This window comes from Equus caballus, chromosome 2, assembly GCF_041296265.1.
Source record: "Equus caballus isolate H_3958 breed thoroughbred chromosome 2, TB-T2T, whole genome shotgun sequence".
In the NCBI taxonomy this organism is placed as follows: domain Eukaryota; kingdom Metazoa; phylum Chordata; class Mammalia; order Perissodactyla; family Equidae; genus Equus; species Equus caballus.
This window is the reverse complement of record NC_091685.1, coordinates 1,341,667-1,354,880: the sequence shown is the minus strand read 5'-3', so window position 1 is coordinate 1,354,880 and position 13,214 is coordinate 1,341,667. Positions and strand designations below refer to the sequence as shown.

The 13,214-nt window shown below is 40.9% G+C and overlaps 1 protein-coding gene across 15 annotated transcripts in view; it reads right to left on the bottom strand.

The window, feature by feature from the left end:
• The window catches only part of MYSM1 (Myb like, SWIRM and MPN domains 1), a 40,941-nt gene extending 28,128 nt beyond the window's left edge, over positions 1-12,813 (bottom strand). For 6 of the 15 annotated variants that reach the window (XM_023628916.2, XM_023628923.2, XM_023628895.2 and 3 more), the window contains exons 1-7: positions 12,663-12,807; positions 8,273-8,351; positions 6,684-6,754; positions 4,691-4,768; positions 4,574-4,597; positions 3,375-3,453; positions 323-421 (exon numbers count right to left, since the gene is read on the bottom strand). In XM_023628916.2, the coding sequence (XP_023484684.2) occupies positions 323-421; positions 3,375-3,453; positions 4,574-4,597; positions 4,691-4,768; positions 6,684-6,754; positions 8,273-8,351; positions 12,663-12,745 (513 nt within the window). In that variant the 5' untranslated portion in view covers positions 12,746-12,807. Of the gene's footprint in view, positions 1-322; positions 422-3,374; positions 3,454-4,573; positions 4,598-4,690; positions 4,769-6,683; positions 6,755-8,272; positions 8,352-12,662 lie in introns of all 15 variants that reach the window. The other 9 variants (XM_070259864.1, XM_070259867.1, XM_070259868.1 and 6 more) reach the window with 4 other exon arrangements.
• Positions 12,814-13,214: the final 401 nt, after the last annotated feature.

The window sequence follows — 13,214 nt, the reverse complement described above, 5'->3', positions numbered from 1 at the left end:
TTTAAGGTTTTCTTTGTGGAATACTACTTGCTTTATAGGATGTTTCTGAGCAATTAATATTTTGACCTTCTAATTAACTGTATGAAATTAAGTGGAATAACATAATACCTATTTAATAGCAATACTCAAAACACTGAAGATAATGCTTTGACATTTTTGAAGATAAACGTTTGTAGAGTACTTTATGGGTATAAAATACTTTCACTATAAAAACTTTGAACATTAAGCCTTCAATGCCTGAATTAAAGATCTATTTTTGCTTACTAAATTTATTTATTTTAAATATTATCATTATTAACTAGAATATTTATATTCTGCTTACCTTATTTTTAAAGTACTGTTTGGCATAACTCTTCACTTGTAAAACAGTGCGACTTCCAACTACCTTTGCAATTTTGGTCCACCTTCGGCCAAATTTAGCCTATGTTATCAGAACGGAAAAGAAATAGCTTTTGATTAACTTGCTTGCTAATATTCCAAGCAATTGTCACATTAAGAAAGAAACCTTAAAAAACTCCCCAATCTTTATTTCTTTCCTAAAACACACAGTGAAGCCTCATACATAGCTAAGACTCTGAAAATCAAAGCCCACATTCTTCTTTTGGAATCTGGACTTCTGAAAACTGACCAAAATTATTTAGAAATTGGTTTTCTTTTTATAGCTATCTAAATGAAGATCCATCATTTTCACGTATTCCTAACAGCATGTACTCATATTGTGTATTATGATGTTCCAAATCTAAATTTTTTTAAAAAAAACAAGTGCCTGAAATGGAGGCAGGTTATATTTTCCATTTATAGAATCAATCGAATAATTAAAAAAAATTTTTTTTACCCAGATTCCACCTGTGACAATAGCCATTACATCCCATAGCAGATACTTTTACAGAAAACTGACTTCCAAGAGTGAATCACACGTGAAGTGACCTGCAACCAGTGCCTCCCTGCCCCCTCTCCCGTCACAGGCTGTGCGCCTGCTAACACTGACGCCGCGGTGGGAAACAGAGCTGGTGGGAGCTCTGCCGTGTTCCAAAGCACAGAAAAGAATGCAATATAACTTTAAACTAAAAGGATTTTTAGGTATCAAGTCTATCATTTGACACATAAATCTCCTTCACGATATCTCCAACATAAGATTCTCTCTACTTCCTAAAGTAGCTCAACAATTCCAATTTTTTAGAATTCTTAAAACTATGGGGAGAAAAAAAAACCCCAGCCACAACTCAGGGAAGCTGATCCCAGGGCCAGATCAACAGGCCAAGCAGTCATGACCCACGGTAGTAAATACTCTTCAAAGACCAGGCCCAAATGATAAAGCTTAACGTATACACTTATTTCTGGTATTCATGAGGAAATCTGACATAGGGACAATTTCTTACAACTGAAAGTACTTCTGGGAAAATTATTAGTAAGTATAAACTCATTATTTAAGACTTTTCTTAACTAGCTGAGATCAACTTACTGAAGAATTAGTTATCTTTATTGTGGGATAAGGCAAATCGATAACTTAGTAGCATGGGGCAGTTTTGAAGACAGGAAAGATCTGGATAAAGCGTGACCAGTTGGGATTGTAGGGGCTTGGGCACTACAAATATTGGAGAGGGGACACTAACAAGAGAAGCAAAAAAAAAAATTCATCAATTTCAAAACAGAGAAAGGGACAGCTTATACTCAACAAAGGGAAGGAAAAACCTCCCTTCATCATTCAGTACCACGTAACTCCCCTCCCTCAAGCCTGAGCGAGTTCAGTCGATGATCAAACTCTGTTAATAGATTAAGAAGGCTGGGACTGGGGCCGGCCCGGTGGCGCAGCGGTTAAGTGCGCACGTTCCGCTTCGGCGGCCTGGGGTTCCCCGGTTTGGATCCCGGGTGCGAACATGGCACCGCTTAGCACACCATGCTGTGGGAGGCATCCCACGTATAAAGTAGAGGAAGATAAGCGTGGATGCTAGCTCAGGGCCAGTCTTCTTAAAAAAAAAAAAAAGGCTGAGACTACAGCCAACAGCAACATGCATTTTTGTGGGAAAACATTGTAAATTTAAAATATCTGTTAAAGTATATAGGTAGATATCTACATATGTATATAAATAAACGCATATTTGTTTATATAGGGACAAAATCTCTCTGGAAGGGTAGACAAAGAACAGATGACAATGGTCACATCAGGCAAAGAACTGAAGGCTGAGACAGGAGTGAGAGGGAGAGTTAATACCCCACAACTTCAGGCACCTTCTGAATTTTGAACCATGCAGACACAGTCCCTGCCAATGCCAAAAATAATTACCTAAAAATTCACAACCTGTTTGTGTGTCTGTCTGCCTATCTATTTATGTGGGTGTGTCTGTCTGTCTGTCTATCTATCTGTGGTCTTTGGTAAGGGGCAAAACACCAAAACTGTCAGCAATCTTAAATCAATGATTGGTTCATTAAAGTCAGACTATATAAATGACAATCATGCAACAGATTAAATATCAATATAAGAAACATCAACAGTACTGAAGAAAAACCTCAGAAAGAGATAAAACCCTCAAGATAGTTTATGTATTCACATAAAAACATCAAAGAATATATAGATGTCACAGTGATGACTACCTATAAAAATACAAGCACATTTTGTTTCCATGATCTGTAGAAACATTAACAAGGATATTTCAATTTGCATTCATGAATCCTACATAAATATTCTATATATGTAAATATACAATTTCAAAATTAATTAGCACAATACTTAGTAACAATTACATTAAAGGGAAAGATACAATCTACTCTTGATAGTTAAAAAAAAAAAAATTCCTGAATATCTTGTTAAAGATTTCTTCATATTAAGGAGTATTTTTAGACTTAGAAATTGACGTACATATATTTTCCATTATGTAACTTGTAGACATTTAAATAAATCTCAATGTAACATAAATTCAAAAGATGTTTCTGGTCTTTAATTAAATTTGCTAAAATATTTAGAACATGTGTACAATGCCAAATATCTGAATAAAAAAGAACTCAGCTAATTACCCAACAAGTTTTTTTCAAGAGAAAAAACATCAGATAACTGAATAATTTTGTCTTTTAATCCACGTAGTTGGTGTCATGTATGTAGATATAGCTCAATTTCTTGGGTTTTGTTAATAACAAAAAAAAACCAGTGAAAATTATCTAAAATACTGATCCAAATCTATTTTAATATTTTAGTAATTTAGATATGAGTTAAAAGGAATTCTCTTGTACACTACAAACATTATCACGCTACAAAAAAAAATAGGTGTGATCACTGTATTTAAAAAGAAATTTCCAGTTTCTATAAATTAATTTCACCCTGTAATTCAATATTTGCTTCTAGAATTACTTTACTATAAATTAAAAATTGCTCTATTTACCAGCCCTTGTTCAAACAGCTCTTTTTCTTCTATCGTCCACTTTACTGAGTAACTGGCTGGTTTTGTAGGAGAGTGTACCCTGAGGGGAAAAAAAGGAATTGCAAAAAAAATTTCTGAAATGGAACATTCCATACTTATGCAGCTAAAGGTTATAGAGAGCCAAGGGCTAAAAACTCAATACTGTGAGTCTAAGAATTAAAAAGAAGAAGGCTGCAGCCTCCACCTGGGGCACAGATTCACCCTGCCTTCTCTAGCTCAGGAGGGTAACAGCCCCCAAACACAACCCTTGGGTCTGAGTGAAGACAACATTAGAAGACATCAAGGGAAGTCAATGTGATAAAAGACAAACAGGCTTCCTTAAAATGGACAAAAAGCAGTAGACATTAATGTTTCCAAATCCTGAACGTATGGAAGAGCTTACACAGGCTCCAGAAATATTCTCTCTTTCATTCTTCCATGTAAATCTATGTAAATATCAAGCCAGAAAAGAAGTGAAAAAACTATGGCATTATGTTTATTGCTTTTGAAATGCAGTACCTTAAGAAATTAAAAAATAGTGATGAAGCTCACTAATTTAATTCAAACAAACCATCAATCTTTTCATTAACTTCATTTTTTGTTGCTGCTGTTTATTCAGCAAAATGCAAAGGCCAAGGTCTGCTCAGCACTCAAGCTCCTGGCAAGTGCACATCTATAAGTGTGCCCTTTAAGGGACCTAACCCTTAAGGTTAGGCAAGTTTACAAACACCAAATAACAGCAAATTTTCTTCAGTTATAGGGAAAGAATATTTATAAAATAGTTAATATTTAATTTCTCCAGATAATTTTTGAAAGCCACAAATTCACATTAAATTTTTCTTTGAAATGCCTGAAAATTAACTGACAGAGCAAGAGAAATCAGGTCAATTCCTAATAGATAGCAGCTTTAAAAAATTTCACCCCAAATCCCTAGGAAACCGTCTTTTCTATAATCTAACGAAATTACCTATGCAGGGCCATAAAAGAAATTCTGGCAAATAAGTAACATCATAAAATTATCTTGGGGCATTCCAAAATCTGTACAAAAAAATTTTCGATTTCATATTTTTGCATAAGCCAAGGTCAAAAGGGCTTTTTCACAGGCCAACAATAATTTTTTAATTCTCCCATAATTTTTAACTTATCAAAAAGGTTTTAAAATATAAAACATAAGTACATACATGATTTTTGCTGTTTTCTGCACACTGCACCACATGAAAAAAGAAAATAAGGAAGCTTGTGAAGAATCTTTTAAAAATACAGTCCAGACTTTCAAAAGTATTATAAATAGATTTTACCTTTTCATATATTTTTTATGATCTTCCTTTTGATCAAGACAGAATTTTTCTGGAAGTGATTTTTTAGACAAATAATACCTGTGTAATTATTAAAGAAACTTTTAAAACAATAATAAAGTCATGTAATTTTTATGCGACTTTACTATAAAGCAGGCCCTCGCACACTCTTGACAGTCACGTTTGAATCCCGGCTAAACCAGTCCCTCTGAAAACGCTGCCCAGGTCTACAAAGATTCTGATAAAACGCTCATACCTCACAGGGTTGTCGTACGGATTAGCTACTTCTTGTGGAATCGCACAAACACAGTGCCTGCATCAAATGTGTGCTGCATAAACGCTAGTTCCTCTTATCTTCCCTATTAGAAGTGGCTAAGAGAAGAAATGTCCTCAATGTTTTCTTTAAACCTTTTTTCCTAAAATATATGGAGAATGTAATAGATGAATTTGATTGGTTGTCCAGGGTAATCTAGGAGTATTTCTTTTCATATTTCTAAACGTAAGAGAAGAGGTCAGGGTTGTTCTCCACCCTAATAAACATAGCACACACTTAGGTCGAAGCTACCAGGGAGCCTCCCTCTCAAACTTCTCACAACGAGCTGACTGCGATACTCCCAGGTTAGTCTCACACACTCTTCACTTAATCGATACTGACTGTACAGTGTGTATGGGAGGCACTACGCCACATACCAAGTGCTAAGGACAAAGATACAACTAAACATGACCCCCATCCTTCAAGATCTCACATAGCTTTTACTCTCAACTTTTCCGTTTCCAAATCTGGAAGTGAACCAGTGACTGCTGAAGTATTCATGAATCTACAATTGCACTATTCAATACATTAGCCAACAGCCACACATATAGCTGTTGACTACCTGAAATGTGGCTAGCACAAACTGAGATGTACTATAAGTATGAAATACACAATGGATTTCCAAGAGTATGAAACAAAGAATGCAAAATGTCTCAATAATGTTTTCACATCGATTAAATGCTGAAATAACAATATTTTAAATACATTGGGTTAAATAAAATATATTCAAATTAATTTCACCTGCTCTTACTCTGGCTACTAGAAAATTTTAAATGATATATGTAACTCACACTATTTTTCTACTGAAAAGCAATGATCTCGGCTATAACTGCAATGTTTGGCGATAGAGAATAAGAAAGCCCAAAAGGAGTTAACCTATGATAATTAAAGGTAGACAGACACTCTGAAATCAACATAGCACTAATTGGAAATAAAGGGAACAGAGAAATTCTGGCTTAAAAAGGAAGTAGAAATCCATGAAATACAAATGAGAGAGTTAAAAATAAACCACTACTTATTAGACTATTAATAATCTTTATAAATCATAAAATCAGAAATCATTTTGTTCAATCCTTTCATTTGACATATAAGAAAACTGAGTCCCAAAGAAGTTAAGTTGCCAACATCACAAATAGATAAAAGAAACAAGGACAAGAAGCCAGTGGCTGAACTGTGGGTAAGGATATACAATTCCTGGGGGGGGGGGGGGGAATTTTCATCCTATGGTATTTGTTTTGCGCCTTTTTACTTAGATTCCTCCCACGTAACACCTATAAATTGGTAGAGTAAGAAGAGAGAAGAACTTTTTCATATTGTAATTCTGTGTCCTTGGACAAATTAATGTCTCTGGGGTTCAGCTTATATAACTGAAAATGGAGGCTTGGACTAAAGGTTCCAGTTGACTTAGAACATTCTATAATTTCTACTCAATATTCAGACAGTATAAAGAGTTGGTTGATAACAGAAACTCAAAAATACTGAGTTAGATCTCAGCCTCAGTGATAAAATAGAACCACAGGAATAAAAGGCTGCTTTCTGCATAGGTAGGCAACATACCATATAAAAGCTATCTGGGGCCAAATAAAATCCATCTAGTAACCAACAGTGGTATCTTTTGTAAGTTTTGCACTTACAGATTTTTAACACTGAAATCTTACTTTCCTCATAATCATTAAAGGATACTCTTCTTCCAACAACATTTTCTCAATGACAGCTCTGTTTTCTTCACTGATGGTGCTATCCAGAGTCCAAGGCTATTAAAAAAGAGAAGAATATATTTTTCTTTTTTATTTACTACTTTTTGAAATTAGCTTCTATGTTTTGTTAAATAAAAACATAAAATGATACAATGATTACAAATGATAAAGCCACCACTTACTGAGCACACACAATAACGCTAGCAGGTGAGCATCAATACTTTTGACGCATCCACAGCACTGCTAGCATTTCAAGTAGAAGAGCAGAGATCTGACACACAAGTCTGTTGGATTCCAAGGCTCAGGCTCCTACCCATTATAAAGTAACTAAGGCTGTCACATATGAGGAACAATTTAGGTGTCAGGCATTTTGCCAATTTCCAAAACTCAACACATTGCTCTTTTTTCCCATAAGCCACAATCTCTCCTTAAATGATCATACTCAACTGCAACTCTCACAACTCAAACATTTTCAGCTCAGGTCTCTTCTCCAAGCTCTGTCTAGACTGTTACATGCAACTGCCCATTCAAAACTTTCCCTTGGATATCTAGTAGGCTTCTCAAACTTCACATATTCTAAACAGAACTTGACATCACATACCCTCACTTGATCCTTCCCATGTCTTCCCAACTCTATAAATAGCACCTCTAGTCCTCAAGTTATTCCCGCTAGAAACCCAGGAATCGTCCTGGATTCTGTCCTTTTTGCTCAATCCCCACAGTCAACCTACCAAGCAGTTCTGCCTCTAAACTATAATTTACATCTGTCCACTTCCGCCACAACCTCAAGCCAAGTCATCACGAAATCTTGCCTAGATTATGAAAAATGTTTCCCAACTGGTCTCTTTGCGTCCTACAAGTATGACAGAGCTATCCTCTGCCTCTCCACCCTTGTCATAGCTCACTTCCCCTTGTCCCACTGTTTAGACAGTGGCTTTCAACCAGAGCCTTTGTGCTGCTAGTCCTTCTGCCTAGAATGCTTTTCCTCAGCTCTTCACAAATCTACTCCTCACTGTCTATTACTTTTCAACTTAAATGTCACTTCCTCAGTTTCTTTCACTGACAACTTTATCTATAGCAGGTTCCCCAACCTGTTACTCAGTTAGCATCTTGCTCATGTTCTTCATGATCTATAATTAGTTTGTCTACTTGTTTATCACCTGACTCCCCTTTAGAATATAAGCTCCTTGAGAGCAGGACCATGTCTGTCTTGATTATAGCTGCATCCCCCAAGCCTGGCCCAATGTCTGGCACACAGTAAGTACTCAGTAAATAACTCCTAAATGAAGACATGAACCCTGCAATGATCCTCACTTTTTAGATGAGGAAACCGAGGCTCATAAATTTATAAGTGGTAGAGTAAGGATTTGTACCTAAATCTAGCTGGCTCCAAAGTTGTTTCCCAAAAGGCCATTTTTCAAAGTCAAAAGAAATAAGAATAAGTTTCTTCTATTTTCAAAGTAAGAAAAACATTTCAATATATTACTTCTGCGACTGCTGAGAACTAGCACCAAGTAAAAAAGTAGGGCAATGAGTAACAGCTTAATGCACCTGATATTTTCATAAAATACTTACAATAAAACCATTCTGAGTTCTCCACGATGAATCAAGGTAGTAATCTTGTTGTAAAGCAGATGCTGTATTTTCATCACTTCTGTAATAAAGAAAATGGGTACAAAAGTGATATTATACCAGTTAAGGGATATAATTCACACAGCACAGTGACTGGCAGGTGGTAGATGTTAAGCAAATATCCAGTTCCCTTCTCCCCGTGACAGATTTAACACTGCAGAAACGCCTGCTTTACCTCTTTGGTCTGTGAAATTCAGAGAGGCTTTAAGCCACCCTATTTCAACTGCTACACATCACGTCTGTTCATTTCTTCTGTTTCATGAGGAAAAAAATACCCCAAAGCAGTAACCCCAACATGCTCTGTGGCTATGAACCAACACTGCAGATGTCTTTTGATGAGTATCCACGTACATACAGGAATTCAACTTTACTATTATTTTTTTTTAGTTAAAGTATAAAAGACACTATCAACAGCACCACCCTCAAAATGAAGTAAAAATAAGAATAGATGGAAGAACCAAAATAGGAAATACTTGAAGGGCAGTAAGCGAAGATATAAGAAAACGCACTGTTGCAACAACAACTCACATAATAAAAAAAATTAACAAGTTATTTGGGGGCTTTTCTATGTCCATGGTAGTTTAAACTTTGTTAATTTACCCACTCCTTTCATTGAACTAATAAGAACTCTCTAAAGTCATACTGCTCACTTTAAGAAAAAATACTGAATAGTTAAGTTTGGGGAGGCCCAATCTACGATATAATTAAATGTAATGTTTGCTTTTGTATGCCTTAAAGTTATCAAGTTTCGTAGTTAAGTTACTGACTTTTCCCAGACCCAGTCTAGCAGTAGGAATTTTGTACCTATTAGACTACAAAAACCTATCTACAGGTTTATACTCTTAAATCTTCAATTAGTGCTACAGTGGTTCTAATAAATTGCGGGACTAACAGCCTGTCCACAAAGAACTAAAAGCAGTAATTTCCCTCAACTGTTGATGGCAAAAAGGTTTGAACTCAAGGGCCAACTCTGCTTGGGCAGAGACTACCAGGAATGCTAAACAAAGGGTTCTCGGGCGGCCTCATGGCCGAGTGGTTAAGTTCGTGCGCTCCGCTTCAGTGGCCCAGGGTTTCACCGGTTCGGATCCTGGGTGCAGACCTGGCACCATTAATCAGGCCACGCTGAGGCAGCGTCCCACATGCCACACTAGAGGGACCCACAACTAAAAATATACACAACTATGTACTGGGGAGATTTGGGGAGAAAAAGCAAAAAAAAAAACAAGACTGGCAACAGTTGTTTACTCAGGTGCTAATCTAAAAGGAAAAAAAAAAAGGGTTCTGAGACTTTATCAGCAGAAGGAAGCCTGTGCTTAACTAACTAGGTCTGCTAAGGGTGCAGGAAGTGGGACTAGCATCATTTCAAGTTTACTGCAGCCATCTTCTTACCTAGTATTCCTCAACAAAGACTAGCAACATCTATACCTCTGGCACAAAGACTAGCAACATCCATACCTCTGGCGTATGCATCCGGACACCTACCTGAACCTCCATAAGTACTACACATCAACATGTTTAAGCCTTAGCTCACCTCACCTAGCGAATCTGCTCCACTTCCATTGTTCTCTATCTCAGCCAATGGCATCTCCATCCCTCTGGTCGCCCAAGTCAGAAATCTGAGTCTGCCCTTACTGCCTTACAATGCACACCCAATTTGTTGCTTCCCCCCTTTTCAAATCCAGTCCCTCCACTAGATCCACATTGACCTCTGAGGTCCTGTAGTTTCAGACGTTAACATTTTCCAGACCTTTCCTCGTGCACACGAGATAAAGCTGACAAGCCATCCACCTTCTCTTTTATCTTTTTCCACTTATCTCCATCTGGCATATGTATGTGTTACTGTCTGTCTCATCCAATAAGAATGTTAGTTCTATGACAGCAAGCACTCAGTTCTGATAACTGCTATCTACCCAGGGCTTGGTATATAAAAGGTGCTCCATCTAACATTTGCTGAATGATTGAATGAACGAGGTAGGTGGGGCATTGAACACACAGATCTCTAGAAGTTAAAGAACAATGATTTTACCATAAAGCCAAGTGGGGATTGAAGGAAATAACATGATCAGAACTGGATGTGAGAAAGACTGCTCCAACTTCAGGAAAGAACGGAAGGGAGCTTAAAAGAAAGGAGCAGTGAAGAGGGAGTGATTACACAAATACCAGAGAGAGGTGACAGTAACCCAGACCTAGCGAACACAGAGTGTAAATAGGAGATGAATACATCTGAGAGGATACTTAGAGTCAGCAGACCCTCAAGAACTGACAGGATAGAAGGAGTGGAAGAAGAGAGTAAGAAGGAGGGATAAAGTCTAGGTCTGTGCCGTGGGTGACTGGTGCCATTTATTGAACTGGGGAACTTGGAGAGGTGGGTTTGGTGGGGAAAGTTTATAAGCTGAGATCGAGATGCTTGTGGAACATCCAAGGACAGACAGATTTCAGAGAACTGGACAAACGGATCTGAAGCTCAGGAGAGAACTGGGTGACAGATTTGGGAAACATCAGCATGTATTAGGTGGAACTTATAAAACTGCCTTTTTTGTGCGTTTTTTGCTGAGGAAGATTCACCCTGAGCTAACATCTGTGCCAATCTTCCTCTATTTTGTATGTGGGTCACAACCACAGCATGGTTGCCGCCAAATGGTGCAGAATCTGAACCTGGGCTGCCAAAGCAGAGCGTGCCAAACTTAACCACTAGGCCAGGCCCTAAAACAGCCATTTTTGTAGGTCAAAAATTGGCAAAATTTCATTTGGTCTAACCTAACAGAAATTTAAGTCTTCTGAGATGGTATCACCAGGGGCTACACAGTGAGAAGTCTCATAACAAAACCCCTTGAAACGATATGATTTAAAGGTCAAGCAGAAGAAAACGAAGACTAGAAGGAATGGTCAGAGAAGCAGAAGGGAAACCAAAAAGTTTCAATGCCATCTTCTACCTCTGGTACCTAGCGCTTAGCAAGTACTTAAAAAAGTGTGTTTTCAATCAATCTTCAACGGTTCCACAGACATTATCATCAGCTGTAACTACACACTTCAGGGGGCATCATTCACCCTAGACTCCGTATGATCTGAGCCCCAACACCGGGGAGCACCATTCACCAGAATATAATATTATGGGTGCTCCCTGGAGTTGTGTAAAGCAATGGCTCTGACCATCAGGAACCAACAACCTTTGTAATCCTGCTTGCATGAGAGTAGAATGATCACAGGTGCCACCAGTAAACCTAAGGCTCCATGAGGATACTAAGCGAAAAGAAGAAAGAGAAAAGGGAGAAAAATTACACACAATCAGAAAAATACAGAAGCTATGAAAAGGGGTAGAGCCAACGCTCTCAGATGATCTTCAGCGTTTCCAAGGCCAGATCGTTTCCCTCTGGACTGCAGATAGACATCCGTGCCCACCCAGCTCACAGCCTTGTTGTGAAAAGTGAGTTAAGTCACGCATGCAAAAGCACTTGGTCAAGATTGACTCCGTCTAAACATACGTGAACAGTGCCTGTTACGTCTTACTCCTGACCAGGCTAGGCTTCTTCCGTTACTAAAAGGCGCTTCTGGAAACACATTTCCAAACGGTATCAATTTCTTACACGAAGAGCAAGCAAAGGGCTAGAGCCCTCAAGCTGGAGGCTGCCGCTTAAACCACAGCGGCCGGTTGCGCGGGAACCGCTATCAGGTGCCTGCGACCCCTGCCGGGTCCTCAGCGCCCGCTCTGAGCCGGGACGGCAGCGGGCGGCTGCAGGGCACCTGTGCTCTGCGCATCCCAGCGCCGCGTCGCGGGGCCCTCCCGCGACCGCAGGAGGTGCTCATCCCGACTGTCAGTTTACACGTGGGCTGAGACTCGGGCCGCCTACACCTCTGGGGCAAGGTCACACTGCGGGCGACGGCGGGGCCAGCCCATGCGGGAGGTCCCAGAGCTGCCCGGCTCCGCAGCCCGCCCCTTCCTTCCGGTGGGGCTGCCTCCAGGGGGTTTCCACAACCGCCCCCGGTGGAAGAGGAAAGTCGCGCCAGGCGGGATGGAACGGCACGCCCAAGGCCGCCGGCACGCAGGCGGCGGCGCGAGGATGCGCGGGCTCAGGTCCCGGCCAGAGGCCGCCCTCGTCCGAGCTGCCGCCCGGCTGGGCGAGGGCCGGGTGCCGGGGTGGGGCAAGGGAGCAAGCCAGCGCTCCGCCGGCGGGCGGCGCCCCACAGCAGGCGGGAGGCGCGGCGCTCCCAGCCGCCGCAGACCGGCCCAGCGGGCGGCCCCGCGCCCCTCCCCGGCCGGGCCGAGGCCTCTCCAGGGCCTCTCATCGCATCCCCGCGCTCCCCGTCCCGGAGAGACCCGGTCTCCACGCCTCACCCGGGCTGTGCCGCCGCGGGCACCACGTCCCCTTCCACATCCACATCCGCCTCTTCCGCCGCCATCACGGGCCCCGACCCCATCCGGCCTCTAGTCTCGAGAGATCGCGCGAGAGGTGGGGGCCGGGGGCGGGGCCTGCGCGTCACGGGGCGGAGTCGCGGCTCCTCCGGCCCCCGAGCCGGGAGGCGAGGCTTCCTGAGCCAGGCGCGGTCCTCGGTCCTCGGCCCTGGGCGGGGGCGGGGCGACCGGGCGGGGTCCGGGCCTGCGCTTTGGAGAGGCAGTGCTTCGGGACGGGTGCTCTGGCGCCTCCCCTCTTTCGTTTCTGAAGTGGGGACGACGGCAAATATCTTTCTGGAGTGCAGGAAAGGGCAAGGCCGACCTGCTTTGAGCTGTGAAGTTGGCGACAGTGAGGGACGCTTACCTGCTGGTATTCTTTTTTTTTTTTTTAAGAAAACGATCATTCAGCACGTACGTGAAGTGCTGAACAACGTTTAAAATTAAACACAGGAATATAACTTATGATTGCATGCTTTATTTTGTAGAAACCTTTAC